Raw genomic sequence first — 16245 nt, 5'->3', positions numbered from 1 at the left:
ATCGCCTGGGCAGTCCTTGGCATTTAGATCTCTTAAAATAATAAACACAGAAGAAGCAGAGAGATAATGTTAGAGCTGGCTGAATAGTATTAGTTAAATAATTTATTCCATGGATTTAATTTTCTCTCCTCATTATTGGCTTAATCCAAAGCCCAACGGTGAAGTCAATGGGAGTCTTTCGCTGATTAGAGCTGGGTGAAATTTTTCAGATGAAACTTTTTCACCAATAAATGAAGATTCAGACTGACCAAAACATTTCATGGATGAATACTTGTTGATTTCAGCAAATTGTTTTGGCCAAAATGAAAAAAGAAAAACATTTGGAAATGCCCAAACAGATAATTTCATCACTGTCACAATTAAACATTTTGATTGTTCAGGCTACAGTCACAAGAGGATTTGGGCATCATTCACAAAGCCGCCGGAGGAGGAGGTCATGGCGGTTGTGCTTCCCCTCGCTTACCACCTTTAGGGCACTACCTTGGGATGTTGGAAACCCAGGTTTGAATCCCTGCTCTGGAGCAGGGGTTTGAACCCAGGTCTCCCCCTCTAGAGTGACTGCCCTCACCACCAAGGTATAGGGTATCTGGGGATGGGCATCTCTCAGTCTATCCTGTTGAAGGTATTCTACTTTGTGCAAAATACTTGAATAATCAGTGGGAGAGTGGGAATGACTCTATAGCACAGTGGCTAGGGCATTCCCATATGAGGGGGGACACCCACTTGCCAGTCCCTGCTCTGATGACTTCTTAATTATTTATACAAATTGGAATAGTTTCAACAGGAGAGACTGAGAGACCCCAGAACTAGAATAGCCTATAGCCTGGTGGGTAGGGCACTCATCCGGAGAGGGGAAATTTGCATTCAAGTCACTGCTCCAAAACAGGGATTCAAAGCTGGGTCTCTCACATCCCATGTGAGTGCCCTAACCTCTGGGCTAAAGGTTATAAGGGGGTATCACTACCTTGTCTTCTGTTTCTGTGAATCTAGCCCTTCATTTCTTTTGCTTTTATTAACAACACATGAAATGAAACATCTTGGTTCAACCTAAACCAATTAGCCAAAAATTTTTAAAAAATAATTTTTGATTTCAGTTAAACTCAAAGCAATTTTTTAAAATTTTTCAGAACTGCCAATAAACCAGAAAAATGTATTATTGACAGAGCTCTGCCACTGATTTCAATACACTTTGGGTAAGCCCCCATCTGCCTAGTTTTCAGAGTTTATGAAGCTTGATGAATAATTCACAAAGATGACAATTTAATTTGATTTATCTCATCAAATATTCATGACTACTTTTCCCATCGTTCACCGAGCTGTATAAGATAGTTTGTATGGGAACATAATGCAATACATCAAATCTCCACTCAGTCTTGATGACTTACACAGATCCTGGTCTCTGATAGCCATTACTTGATGCAGTATCCAATCTCAATCTCCTGTGCATTTTGGGTGGCAACTCAGGATTCGGTGGAGCCTTTGGTGTATCTTTGGCATCAATTGAGGCTAAGCTCTGTACAGATCCACCGCAGCTTTTGTTACCTACAGGGAACAAACAGAGTGCAGTGAATATAAGATTTCAGTGTACCTTAATAACATGTATATCATACATAACATAGCAGGATTTTTAAAAAGAAATAAAATAGGCAGAGACAGTGTTTACTAAGAAAGACAACAGACAGCCTATCAAGCAGAAGGGTAACTAGGAAAACATCACCACCAAAAATGGAGAGAATAAAATTAAAACTTTGAAGAAGGCGGAAGATTGTTATGCTGCACCAATGAATAGATAATACGTTTTCTGTACACTGATGATGCTAAAACTCCATTAGTAAAACATTAAACAATCCAGCCTCCTGTCTGTTTAACACTAATAGCTTCCCCCCAAATAAAAACAGAACAAACAAACAGAAAATAGGTTTATGAAGTTCTTGTCGATGAAAATTAAAACTTGTTTAAATGACTATTTTGTTACCATATCTTAATAAAATAAAACAAACATTACATAGCTTGGATTTTATCTGTCAGAAACAGAAGGTCCTAATGTAATATTAAATAAATATTCAGTAATAACGGCCAGGAAGCCTTAGAAAAAGATGTGTCCTTGTACCTGCTTTGTTCTTATATATGACTTTCACAGGTTCCTAATAGGATAATAATAAATAATAATAATGATAATAATAATGCAGTGGTTCACATTTTCAAAGGACTGTATAAAGACTAATACATTTCATACATGTCTTGCAAGGCAGGTAAATTTTACTTAACAAAATCCCCAATTTCTACCCAGGTTGATTTATTTGTACTGAAGGAGCACTAAGGAGCCCTAAACCATAAACCCATTGTACTCAGCACTGTACAAATCTACACAGCAGATCAGTGGAAGAGCTAAAGGAAGAACTCAAGGGTTCCTGGTTCCGAATCTCATGCTCAATCCATCAGAATTTATTGTCTCAATGATTGTGTTCACCTTAGCAATCCACAACATTATAAATAAATTAACTTCTTTTGGTATCTATTTTTAAGGGCAATACCCCGTCAATTATCAAGGTATTGTGAAATCATCTTGTGATGGACTGGACTCAGTTTCTGGATTCCAAAACAGGAGAAGTGGCCAAAAATCTCCTCTTTCATCCCACGTGTGCACACAGACTTGTTCAGCCACACCTTTGTAACCTAGTGGCTAGATTATATGATATACCTGAACATAAGAATGGCCATACTGGGTCAGACTAAAGGTCCATCTAGCCCAGTATCCTGTCTTCTAACAGTGGCCAATGCCAGGTGCCCCAGAGGAAATGAACAGAGCAGGCAATCATCAAGTGATCCATCCCGTCGCCCATTCCCAGCTTCTGTCAAACAGGCTAGGGACACCATACCTGTCCATACTGGCTAATAGTCATTGATGGACTTACCCTCCATGAATTTATCTAGTTCTTTTTGAACTCTGTTATAGACTTGGTCTTCACAATATCCTCTGGCAAGGAGTTCCACAGGTTGACTGTGTGTTGTGTGAAAAAAATACTTCCTTTTGTTTGTTTTAAACCTGCTGCCAATTAATTTCATTTGGTGGTCCCTAGTTCTTGTGTTATGAGAAGGAGTAAATAACACTTCCTTATTTACTTTCTCCACACCAATCATGATTTTATAGACCTCTATCATATCCCCCCTTAGTCGTCTTTTTTCCAAGCTGAAAAGTCCCAGTCTTCTTAATATTTCCTCATTTGGCAGACGCTCCATGTCCCTAATAATTTTTGTTGCCCTTTTCTGAACCTTTTCCAATTCCAATATCTCTTTTTTTGAGATAGGGTGACCACATCTGCACGCAGTATTCAAGATGTGGGTGTACCATGGATTTATATAGAGGCAATATGATATTTTCTGTCTTATTATCAATCCCTTTCTTAATGATTCCCAACATTCTGTTTGCTTTTTTGACTTCCACTGCACACTGAGTGGATGTTTTCAAACAACTATCCACAATGACTCCAAGATCTCTTTCTTGAGTGGTAACAGCTAATTTAGAAAAATGATCATCGGATGCATAGAATGGAACATATAGTAAGAAGATATATATATATGTACTATATGTTCCATTCTATGCATCCGATCAAGTGGGCTGTAGCCCACGAAAGCTTATGTTCTAATACTTTTGTTAGTCACTAAGGTGCCACAAGTAATCCTGTTCTTTTTGTGGATACAGACTAACACGGCTGCTACTCTGAAACCAGCTAATTTAGACCCCATCATTTTATATGTATAGTTGGGATTATGTTTTCCAATGTGCATTACTTTGCATTTGTCAATATTGAATTTCATCTGCTATTTTGTTGCCCAGTTATGCAGTTTTGAGAGATCCTTTTGTAGCTCTTCGCAGTCTGTCTGGGACTTAACTATCTTGAATAGTTTTCTATAATCGGCAAATTTTGCCACCTCACTGTTTACCCCTATTTCCAGATCATTTATGAATATGTTGAATAGGACTAGGCCCAATACAGACCTTGGGGGACATCACTATTTACCTCTCTCCATTCTGAAAACTGACCACTTATTCCTAACCTTTGTTTCCTATCTTTTAACCAGTTACCAATCCATGAGAGGACCTTCTTTCTTATACCATGACTGCTTACTTTGCTTAATAGCCTTTGGTGAGGGACCCTGTCGAAGGCTTTCTGAAAATCGAAATACACTATATCCACTGGATCCCCCTTGTCCACATGCTTGCTGACCCCCTTTTGGGGACACTTAAAGAAAAGCCATCTTCTAAGTAGGACACACTGACTAGAGCACATTACAACAGCACTTAGCCTTCTGCACCACTTGCCAATTCACCTTGGAATTCAAGGCACTGGTAGTGTTCTACAAAAATCCTACATGACCTTAGATCGAGTTATTGTAGAAACGGTCTTGACCTGTTACGAGATACAGTTGAAAACAAAGCCAGCATATAGCCTTAAGTGGTGAAAGTGAGGGCGCTGGGGACTAGGTGTTCTCAGCCCAGAGCCCTATGGACTTGAATTCAAACCCCAAGTCTTGTCACCTTTAATCATGATGCAAGACTCATCTCTGAGAGGGTGCTGAATCCTGGCTAGCTACTCCAACCCTACATGTAACTAAGCCATGCTAAATGAGGTAAGACTATTGTTCCAAGTTGTGAGGAGGGTTGATGCCTTTTAAACTATGCAAAGGGCACAAATAAAGGGCACCTTAGAAATACTGCTCAAAAAATGTCTGGACAACAAAAGAACATGCCGAAAAGATTCCAAAGTAAATGAACAAAATCAATTAATTTCAATAGCCTTTTGATTCACTTAATTTTTTCTGGTGCATCATGTTAAACTCAGTGGTGTTCTGATAGAACAACTTAATGCAACATATAGGACCTACCTTCTGCTGAAGGGATTGATCTGAGGGAGGAAGCTGCAGACCTTTTCAGCCCAGACAGACCATAAAGCCCTTTTTTGGTCAGATCTATTGGTGGAGATGTATTCTCTGGGCTAGTGACAGAAGCTACACTTTGACAGTCTGACTCCACGTCTGTTTTTGTTGCATCCTCCTTAGAGGAGGATTCTGGACTTGTGGTCCAGAGGCCTGAGCTCTTCTGTCCATTGGAAGAAGGTGGAGATGCAATCCATGGAATTCCTCCTGATTTCTCCCTGGGTTGGGATGAGGCGGATTTTGTGGTGCTGTTTTGTTCTGACGAATGAGAAGAGAGTGATTCTATGCTGCCCATGGGGGTGCTGTCTGGGCTACTACTGTATGAATCACCTGAAGAGGAGTGGGGAAAAGAAGAAAAATTACATTTTGTATGTAAATTGGGCTTTCTAAAAGTGTCCATTTTCCCAATGCATGTGGCCCCTGGAGCCTTCAATAATCATGAAACTCATTAGTATATAGCTTTTGCAGATAACAATTTCTCCAAAGGGAATGGATATTTGGTTAATTTGCATTTCAATGGGGCAACTGTTTTATGTCCCCTCCTATGTGAAGGATGCACTCACATATTCCTCTGATGGCTTGCTCCAGCCATAGGCTACCGCGACAATACATGTGACTCGGATTGATGACAAAGTCTCCGGTTCTCTTGTTTCGCAGCAACTACTTCTACTGTTTTGTTTTAGTTTGAACTTTCCAGTCTCTTTGAAGATTGCATCCCTGGAAACTTTCTACTTCTGGCTCCCTATTCTCTAACCCCACTGCTGAAGACTGAGGGGATATGGCTCTTGGATCCAGGGACTAACAGAAGCAGGAGGTGCATCTTTGCCTCTCTGGACCCAACTCTCTGAATGATTTCCTACTTAACCTGAAGATGATCCAGGAATTAGACCTCATTAAAGCAAGTTAATGTAATCTTTATGGGGCATGATGTGTTAATTATATATATGGTTGAATACTGATGCTGATTATTGAACTGTTTTAAGGCTGAGAAGGGACCTCTGGAAGTAGTGGAACTTGTGTGGTTTCTCTACACAAGGGGTGGGGTGGCAGCAGTCCATGGGCTGGTGTATCCTCTGCACATGGAGATCAGTTCCATATGAGCTCGTTGCACATCAGTGCACTGTAGGAACCACCTAATTCTTTATTAAACAAAGGCCTCTGAAGTTACTTTAGCCAGTAGACTGGAATAGCAGCTAAGAAGTTCCACGTCTTAGTGGTGATTCCTAACTGACCCTTCGCTTGCCATCTGTGCATGCAGACACCCAGTTAGAGTGCACAGGTTTGGTATCTGCACACGTTAGGAACACACAAGCGTCTGCATGTAGCTAATTTTGAAAAATTGATGCTAGGTACCCAAGAACTCCCAAGAACTCTTTGGAGACTTGTACAACAACTAGGTACAAAAAATACATTCATTTACAGCTTTATCTATGAATTTAGTTTTTTACGGCAGTAACATAAAGGCTCCTTGAGAAGCTATGAGACCCAAAACTTCTTTTGGAATCAATTTCACACCAATGGAGATGCTAACATTTAGCAGATTAAATTCAATCTGGGCTACAATTTGACTGAAGTTCAACCCCTCCTAATGGTAATATTAGAAAACAAAAAAGTGGGTGATAATGAAGAAAGAGGGACTTTTTATTTAAGTATATCAGAAAATGAAGAATCCCTTTAGGTGACAATTTACTGCAAATACAACCCTCTGCTTTTAATTATAAATTCATATAGTGGACTAGGTTTAAAGTTCAGCCTCCATGCCATTCAGTGCTTGGCCTTTTTGTTAAGATTGCCAACATGGGTGTCAATTAACAGCAGCTGTGTAGTGGTTTTGGTGGTATAGATAGCTGTCTACTGGGACTTAGACAGAGACCACACAATTCATTTCACACACATGGAAGAGCTGTCTAATGGTAATAGCTTTTGGCCAAGACTAACCTCAACTGGATTGACCTTATTACTGATGAGGTGAAATGCTCTATTATACCATTTCCAATCTTAAAGATGTTATTAAAAGCAAACAAGGTGAATCTTGTATTCTTTTTAGCATTTCACAGTCTGGAGAAGGCCATTTCAAATCACTTGGTGGTTAGTTTCGAATAACAAGCCCCACAATGTATTTTCAATCACTTTATGCAACACAAGAACTGCTTGACAGAACATGCTGTGAAAGGAGCAAGGAAAGCACTCATTCAACAACACTGACGTCTCCTCGCTTTATTGTTACTTTTCATAGAACCACTACAAATAAGCACCCACTGTGCTTGGAGCACAGCAATTACCATTGCTTACTAATTAACAACCAGGGGAACTAAAGAACAAGACATGAACAGAGAGGTAAATAGCTAACTGTATGAATAAACTTACTATCATGGTCTGCCAGACATGGGGTATATCTTCCTTTGGGTTTGCGTGAACCTGTTGAGAGGCAAATTGCTCTTGTTCTTCTGGAAGCTGAACGGGACTGAGGCTGGGGAAGAGGAATGTTGGGGTCTGGTGCACTGTGAAATATCTATAAGTACAAAATATCACAATCAATAACTTTCATTTTCTTTAAAGCTATGATTAACAATCTGCTTATTTTACCCACTTACAGTTGCACCTGATAGGTTTGTTGTTTTTTTTAAAAAAAAGTCAATAGGAATTTTTGTACGAAACTAAAATGAAAGTTCACTGAAGATAGATTTTTGTTTTAATTTTGCAACCTAAGAACTAGAGCACTGGATTAGTGCATCACAACATGCAAGTGAAACTGACAGATACAAGACTATAAAAAAACGAACTGAACTAGTTTACTTTCAGTGTTCATATTAAAAGAAATAAAGTAACAGAGCACAAATGGTGGAAAATACAATAGATGTTTAACTTTGCTCCCATTCCAATAACCCAGTGTACTACTGGTAACAAGGTCAGAGAGTTGGATTTTCAAAAATCATGATTTTTCACCTGAAAATGCCCTTTGGTCAAGTGCTAACATTGGATGGTGTAAGGGAAAAGCTGGGGGCAGGGTCATAGTCCTGTGTTGGCTCAGCCTGCTTCTAGCCAAGAGGAGGGACAACACTTTCCAGTGAGATTCTGGCCAGCTCCTGCACAAGGCTGGGTGGCTGCTCCTTGTGCTTACGCCTTTCATATCCCTATAACAGTTGGCCAGAATATGGCCCACAGGTTTGATTAAGAAGGAAACATTCTATCTGAAAGTGATCTTCTATAAATACAGCAGACTCTTTTCTTATTTGTAGGAATTGGCTGAAGGTAGTGAATAGGAGATCCGGTAGCATGTTTAACTCCAGTTGCATCACAAATTATATTAAAGTAAAAGGTTCCAGATGAAGTTCTTTTACCTTTTCATAATGCTCTATCAAAATTTCCACTACAATATTCTGAAACTTAATGTTCATCACAGCAGCCACGGTTTCCTCCTGTGCTCTCATTAGAGTTGGCCCAAAGATAACACCAAGGTTGGAGATGGTCATGAGATTTTGCGGACTGTGTAATGAAACCCTGCAAAGGAATTTTTTTAAAAAAGGGTAATTAAACATTCCCTAAATATTGCGCTTATTTCCCATACTAATAAAGCATCTGACACCACAGAAGTGGACTTTTTTTTTCTTCACGCTCAAGTTTCCCTTTTGAAAATAATTTTAAACTTGAATGTGAAAACTTTGCCCAACAAGCTAGAAAATATCGTTTTTTCTTATTGCAAAGCATGACCACCACATGAATTGCACATAAATGATTCACACAGTAGTGATGATGCAGATAGGCCAATGCAGATCACATTAGCAGGTGGATAAAGACAACTATGCTGGACAGAGATTAAAACTTGGTCTGAACATCCAAGAGAGCAACTGTGCAGTTACTTTAGCGACCACAGTAGTTTTCCAAACAGCGAATGTTCAGACACAAATGTATGTATCTATATAAGGCACTGATATGGGCATTGCCACAGAATACCAGTGGAGACAGTAACTCCATTTATGACAGCGTCATTTGTTGGGAATAGTGTCCCATGAATGCAGGCTCCTGGTTGGCGAAAAACCCTGGCATCATGAACTTTCCCAGTGCAGCCCACATGAACATTCATAAATCAACCTCTGTGGTCTATGAAGGCCTGCATAACAATAGAGCAGTACCCCTTGCGGTTTATATACTCATGTGGTCCTTGAGGAAGGAAAACTATGGGCATATGAGTCTCAGTTTGGAAACCCCATTATCTCAAAACTGGCAATTACTTCAGGAGTATCTTTTATGCTGGCCACCTTGGGGTAAACCATACTGCCTGATTGTCTCTGAAACCTGCACCACCACTTTACTCAGGGTTGACTTCTCAACACCAAACTGGTTGGCAATGGACCTGTAGCAGTTTGGGGTAGCCAGCTTCCGGATGGTTATAGCAACCTTCTCTAAGCAAGGATGCCCTTATGCATGTGTCTTTATGCCGGAGGTTCAGAGTAAGCTGCTCATAAAGCTGCAGAAATGTAGTTTTCTTCAGGATAAAGGTCTGGACCCACTGCTGGTCATCCCAGGTCTGCATGGTGATATGATCCCAACAGTTTGTGCCTGGGGCCCTGCTCCAGAAGTGCCAGTCCATGTAGGGGACATCAGCGGCTATACCAAGTATTATGAGCAGCATCAGCCAGTGCAAATCTGCCATGCCTGGGGCCTCCTCCTCTGCCTCCACTTTCTCCTACTCTATTAGGTGCCTTTGGTGGGTCAGAAAATGCCACCAAAATGTCCACCAGCATCTCATGGAAGCTCTGCCAGTTTCCTGACACAGAAGTGAAAGAGAAGATCTTCAAAGGGCGCCTCCCTCCGTGTTGCTGGCTCTGGTAGTTGGTGCATAGACCAAAATGGCTGCTCGCCAGGCTATACTGGTGGGCTGTTCAAACTTCCTGTAACATGCAGGGTGGGCAGTAAAGATTTCCCACAGAGCACCATGGTCAAAGGGCTAGAGCGGCCACATTTTAGGAGGGTGCTAGAGAGTCCGTTATATGGTTGGTTTGACTTGGGTCTGCATGCTGCAGTGTGGATGCTAGAGCATCAGGATTGAGCCTGGGTTAGAAAATTCTTAAACTAGGGTTGACAAACAATATAGATGTTCAAGCCCTAGGTTCTCTAACCCAGGGTCAGTTGACTTGCGTCCCACTAACCTGGGGCTTACACTGTAGTGCAGATTTAACCAGGAAGACCAGGGGGTTGAAAAAACAGCTCCAAAGCGACCAGAGGAGCTAGCAAACAGGGGACTTTTGTGAGGGAGTGAGAGACATTCCTTCCATTCTGCTCTCAAGCAGAGAGACCCCCGCAACAGAGCGAAAAAACACAAGTCAAGGGTTTGGCTTCAGTGAGAGTTCAGTAGCAAGGAGAGGAGGCTGAGGGGCTATAACCTAACCATTAGAAGGTGCCAGAAAACTCCCTAGCAAAGAAACACACAGGAAAGAGAGAGAAAACAAAACCAATACTCCTATCAAGCATGCTCTAAACTTAGTCCAATAATAACTCCCCCCCAAAACAACAAAAAAATAACCAAGCAATCAAATATCAATACACCTAACAAACATACTCTAAATTTAGGCCAGAAACCACCCCCCCCCAGAATTCCCCCCTCCCGCTAAAAAAAATCCCAACTCCTAAAACCCTCTGCAAGAGTAAAAAGGATGCGGGCAGAGCGGGGGCTCAAGAGGCAATTACAGACCAGTAAGCCTAACTGCAGTACCAGGCAAATTGGTTGAAACTAAAGTAAAGAATACAGTTATCAAACACACAGATGAACACAATATGTTGGGGAAGAGTTAACACAGTCTTTGTAAAGGGAAATCATGCTTCACCAATCTATTACAATTCTTTCAGGGTGTCACCAAGTTTGTGGAGAAGGGTGATTTAGTGAATACAGTGTATTTGGACTTGAAATTCAGAAAGCCTTTGACAAGGCCCCTCACCAAAGCTCTTAAGCAAACTAAGGAATCACAGATTAAAAAGAAAGGTCCTCTCATGTATCAGTGACTAGTTAAAAGACAGGAAACAAAGGGTAGGAATAAATGGTCAGTTTCACAATGGAGAGAGAGAAATAATGGGGTTCCCCCAAGGATCTGTACTGCGTCTCCGCTATTCAACATATTCATAAATGATCTAGGAAAGGGGATAAACAGTGAGATGGCAAAGTTTTCAGATGATAGAAAATTATTTAAGATAGTTAAGTCCAAAGCTGACCGCAAAGAGTTACAAACTCTTTCTCACTACACTACACTAGGTGATAGGATTGGATTGTGATGCAAGTATGGGATGATGCGCAGTGGCTTCAGAACGTTCAGATTCGCAAAGCCACCTTCCTTGAACTGTGTGAGGAGTTTGCCCCCCGCCCTGCAGTGCAAAGACACCAAAATGAGAGCTGCTCTCATGGTGGAAAAGCATGTGGTGATCAGTGTGTGGAAGCTAGCAACTTTTGGAGTTGTAAAGTCGATCATTGGGGCTGCAGTGATGCAAGCGTGCAGGGCCATTAATCACCTTCTGCTATGAAGGACTGTGACTCTGGGCAATGTGCAGGAAATAGTGGATGGCTTTGAGGTGGATGAGGCTTTCTTCCGGCAGCTCGCAGAAGCTACTAGATCGCACGCCCTGGTTCTCATGGGTGACTTTAATTTTCCTGATATCTGCTGGGAGAACAATACAGCGGTGCATAGACAATCCAGGAAGTTTTTGGAAAGTCTGGGGGACAATTTCCTGGTGCAAGTGCTGGAGGAGCCAACTAGTGGGGGGGAGCTTTTCTTGACCTGCTGCTCACAAACCGGGAAGAATTAGTAGGGGAAGCAAAAGTGGATGGGAATCTGGGAGGCAGTGACCATGAGTTGGTTGAGTTCAGGATCCTGACACAGGGAAGAAAGGTAAGCAGCAGGATACGGACCCTGGACTTCAGGAAAGCAGACTTCGACTCCCTCAGGGAACGGATGGGTAGGATCCCCTGGGGGACTAACATGAAGGGGAAAGGAGTCCAGGAGAGCTGGCTGTATTTCAAGGAATCCCTGTTGAGGTTACAGGGACAAACCATCCCGATGTGTCGAAAGAATAGTAAATATAGCAGGCGACCAGCTTGGCTTAACGGTGAAATCCTAGCGGATCTTAAACATAAAAAAGAAGCTTACAAGAAGTGGAAGGTTGGACATATGACCAGGGAAGAGTATAAAAATATTGCTTAGGCATGTAGGAATGAAATCAGGAGGGCCAAATCGCACCTGGAGCTGCAGCTAGCGAGAGATGTCAAGAGTAACAAGAAGGGTTTCTTCAGGTATGTTGGCAACAAGAAGAAAGCCAAGGAAAGTGTGGGCCCCTTAATGAATGAGGGAGGCAACCTAGTGACAGAGGATGTGGAAAAAGCTAATGTACTCAATGCTTCTTTTGCCTCTGTCTTCACTAACAAGGTCAGCTCCCAGACTGCTGCGCTGGGCATCACAACATGGGGAATAGATGGCCAGCCCTCTGTGGAGATAGAGGTGGTTAGGGACTATTTAGAAAAGCTGGACGTGCACAAGTCCATGAGGCCGGACGAGTTGCATCCAAGAGTGCTAAAGGAATTGGCGGCTGTGATTGCAGAGCCATTGGCCATTATCTTTGAAAACTCGTGGCGAACGGGGGAAGTCCCGGATGACTGGAAAAAGGCTAATGTAGTGCCAATCTTTAAAAAAGGGAAGAAGGAGGATCCTGGGAACTACAGGCCAGTCAGCCTCACCTCAGTCCCTGGAAAAATCATGGAGCAGGTCCTCAAAGAATCAATCCTGAAGCACTTACATGTGAGGAAAGTGATCAGGAACAGTCAGCATGGATTCACCAAGGGAAGGTCATGCCTGACTAATCTAATCGCCTTCTATGATGAGATTACTGGTTCTGTGGATGAAGGGAAAGCAGTGGATGTATTGTTTCTTGACTTTAGCAAAGCTTTTGACACGGTCTCCCACAGTATTCTTATCAGCAAGTTAAAGAAATATGGGCTGGATGAATGCAGTATAAGGTGGGTAGAAAGTTGGCTAGATTGTCGGGCGCAACGGGTAGTAATCAATGGCTCCATGTCTAGAGGATGGTGTGGATTGCACTCTCAGCAAATTTGCGGATGATACTAAACTGGGAGGAGTGGTAGATACGCTGGAGGGCAGGGATAGGATACAGAGGGACCTAGACAAATTGGAGGATTGGGCCAAAAGAAATCTAATGAGGTTCAATAAGGATAAGTGCAGGGTCCTGCACTTAGGACGGAAGAACCCAATGCACAGCTACAGACTAGGGACCGAATGGCTAGGCAGCAGTTCTGCGGAAAAGGACCTAGGGGTGACAGTGGACGAGAAGCTGGATATGAGTCAGCAGTGTGTCCTTGTTGCCAAGAAGGCCAATGGCATTTTGGTATGTATAAGTAGGGGCATAGCGAGCAGATCGAGGGACATGATCGTCCCCCTCTATTCGACATTGGTGGTAGAAGAGGACAGGACAAGGAGTAATGGTCTCAAGTTGCAGTGGGGGAGGTTTAGGTTGGATATTAGGAAAAACTTTTTCACTAGGAGGGTGGTGAAACACTGGAATGCATTACCTAGGGAGGTGGTGGAATCTCCTTCCTTAGAATTTTTTAAGGTCAGGCTTGACAAAGCCCTGGCTGGGATGATTTAATTCGAGATTGGTCCTGCTTTTGAGCAGGGGGTTGGACTAGATGACCTCCTGAGGTCCCTTCCAACCCTGATATTCTACGATTCAATGGGATTCCCTAATTGTGGCAGGGCAATAGACGGCATGCATATCCCAATTTTGACCCTAGACCATCTTGCAATGGAGTACATCAACAAAAAAGGGCTACTTCTCTATGATATTGCTGGTGCCGGGGATCATAGTGGTCATTTCACTGACAACACAGGGTGGTCAGGGAAGGTGCATGACGCACACATGTTCAGGAACACTGGCTTGTATAGAGGGCTGCATGTAGGAACTTTCTTTCCAGACCAGAAGGTTCCAATAGGGAATATGGAAATGCCCATAGCGATCCTGAGAGACCCAGCCTACACCCTGGTTAATAAAATCTTACACCAGAAACCCTGACAATAGCAAGGAGTGCTTCAACAACAGGCACAGCATAATGTACGTTTGGCAGAGTAAAGGGTCGCTGGTGCTGCCTTTTGAGCAGCCGGACACCAGGAACATTAGAGGGGCTCAACAAGAAACTATTCGAATCAGGGAGGCAGAATTTTGATAATGAGCCACAGTAATGTGTCTTCCATAATGCATTCAACCAGGCATTGTTTAGTTGCCACCTTGAAGGACCCTTGTAATGATTCCTGCCTGAGCATGATCTGCAGATATGCTAATTTCTGTTGCAACCCTCGTGTGTGGTACACAAAGAAAGAATAATTGTATTTGTAAGAATATTTTTTTATTAAACAGCAATACACAGATTAACATTTCTTACAAGGGACCTGATCCTCTCTGAAATGAGGATTGCACAGCTGAGTGTAAGTCCAGCTCTCATTATGGTACATATTCATAGGGGTGGAGTGCAAGGGGTATTACGACGGCCTGGGAACATGTGAAGAATGTGTGTGGGGAATTTGGGCAGGGCATGGAACGCAGTTCTGTATGGGCTCCAGGGGGAGTCGAACACAGATGTGTTCTGAATGCAGTGCAGTCAGGAACCTGAGCATCTCTATTTGGTACTCCATGAGCATTATTATCCGCTCCTGCCTTATCTTATCTCCTGGGTACTGTTTTTAGTTTATTGTCTCACTCCACGCTCTGTGCTTGCTATTGGCATGATCAGATGATTGCAACACTTCCTCGTTCACCTCCTTATCTGAGGGAGGCGCTCTGCTGGTGTGTAGGAGTTGGCCCTCCAGTGCACATCTGCAGAAGCAAAAGAAACAATACACAGAGTCAGTATTGTGAGTGCACTCACAGTCTTGAATCCTAAAAGTTACACACACCTCTTTCTCACTGTCCCTTGGTAAGCACACTGCACAGCAAGAGCACTAAACCCAGTGCGTTCAGCCTGGGAGGAGGGAGAGGTGCAAGATAGGACAAAGAGTCTGGGTGGTTTCAGAAGGGGTTCAGCACAAGCGCCTAGGGACACTATTCTGAATACTGGCATCATTTTCCACAGGCAGGGGTGATCAAAGCTGAAATCATACTACCGAGGGTGACCGAAGATGCAAAGGTAAATCTCCTGCAAGCATGTGGCTTCAGACTAGATCTGTATGCTACTCGGCTGTGTGCTACTTTGGTCCCTGCAGAAGTAATTACTGATTGGTGCAGCAAAGTTTCCTACAACAGGAAAAGAAACAAAGCAGCTCTGCCAAGGAACCTTCGGCAGAGGATTGCAGAGTACCTTCAGGAAAGTTTCCTAGAGATCTCTATGGAGGATTCCTGGGAGACCTTGGTGTGCATTAACAAACTTTTTCACTGGGGTCCCACTGCATAGTTGCACACAGGAATGCAAAGCAGATGCAAACAGTACCTAGAGTAGTTAATTTCTATCCCTTCTCTGACATGCACCATGTTACAAAATAAAGGACATGTTTACCTCATGTAACCGTGCGCTTACAAAGAAAAATGTGTACTTACCAGAGCTCCCCTCTCCTACTTCAGGCACGCCAGAGGAGGACTGCTGTTGGGACTGGCTAGACCCCTCTGGAGTCAAAAAGAGGTCCTGGCTTGCCACTGGATGAGTCTGTCGTCTATCCCACATCCTTCTCCAACCCGACCTCTTTGTCATTCACTTTGTCCTCGGGGTTGACTCCACTGGCTGCTGTCTCCAGTCCCCCTGAAGTATCCACAGGGCTCTTGGCAATGGAGGTTGGGCTGCCACCAAGGCTGGTGTGCAGCTCCTTTTAAAAGTGGCATGTTTTCGGCACCGCACCAGAGCGATGGTTGGCCTCCCTTGCCTTCTGGTATGCCTTCCTCAGCTCCTTGATCTTAGCATGGCACTGCTGCATGTCCCTTTCATGCCCCTTCCCATCCATGCCACAAGCTCATAAGTGTCAAAGTTCCTACGGCTGGATCCGAGCTGAGACTACACAGCCTCCTTTCCCCACAGACCCAACAGATCCAGCAACTCTGGTGTACTCCAGGCAGGAGCACATTTGCTGTGGAAAGCCGGCATGGTCAGCTGGGAAGATGTGATGTGAGTTGTTTACTCCAAGCAAACAGGAAGTGGAGTTTCAAAAATTCCCGGGACATTAAATGGGAAGGGACGCATGCCTGTGTACCTGGCTGAAGGGCAGTGGAGTAGAAACTGCTGACGAGAGCAGTCATGATGGAGATTGTGGGATACCTCCTGGAGGCCAC

At 43.1% G+C, this 16245-nt stretch overlaps 1 protein-coding gene across 3 annotated transcripts in view; it reads right to left on the bottom strand.

Annotated features, from left to right (window-relative positions):
• The window catches only part of ARHGAP42 (Rho GTPase activating protein 42), a 313472-nt gene that overhangs the window by 15315 nt on the left and 281912 nt on the right, over positions 1 to 16245 (bottom strand). For all 3 annotated transcript variants that reach the window (XM_084617969.1, XM_084617968.1, XM_084617970.1), the window contains 4 exons: positions 8280 to 8439; positions 7306 to 7450; positions 4888 to 5268; positions 1386 to 1542 (listed from right to left, as the gene is read on the bottom strand). In XM_084617969.1, coding sequence (XP_084474095.1) covers positions 1386 to 1542; positions 4888 to 5268; positions 7306 to 7450; positions 8280 to 8439 — 843 coding nt within the window. The remainder of the gene's footprint in view (positions 1 to 1385; positions 1543 to 4887; positions 5269 to 7305; positions 7451 to 8279; positions 8440 to 16245) is intronic.

This window comes from Lepidochelys olivacea (assembly GCF_965140295.1).
Source record: "Lepidochelys olivacea isolate rLepOli2 genome assembly, chromosome: 1".
NCBI classification, from domain to species: Eukaryota; Metazoa; Chordata; order Testudines; family Cheloniidae; genus Lepidochelys; species Lepidochelys olivacea.
The sequence above is the reverse complement of the archived record's forward strand: the minus strand, read 5'-3'. Positions and strand labels throughout refer to the sequence as shown.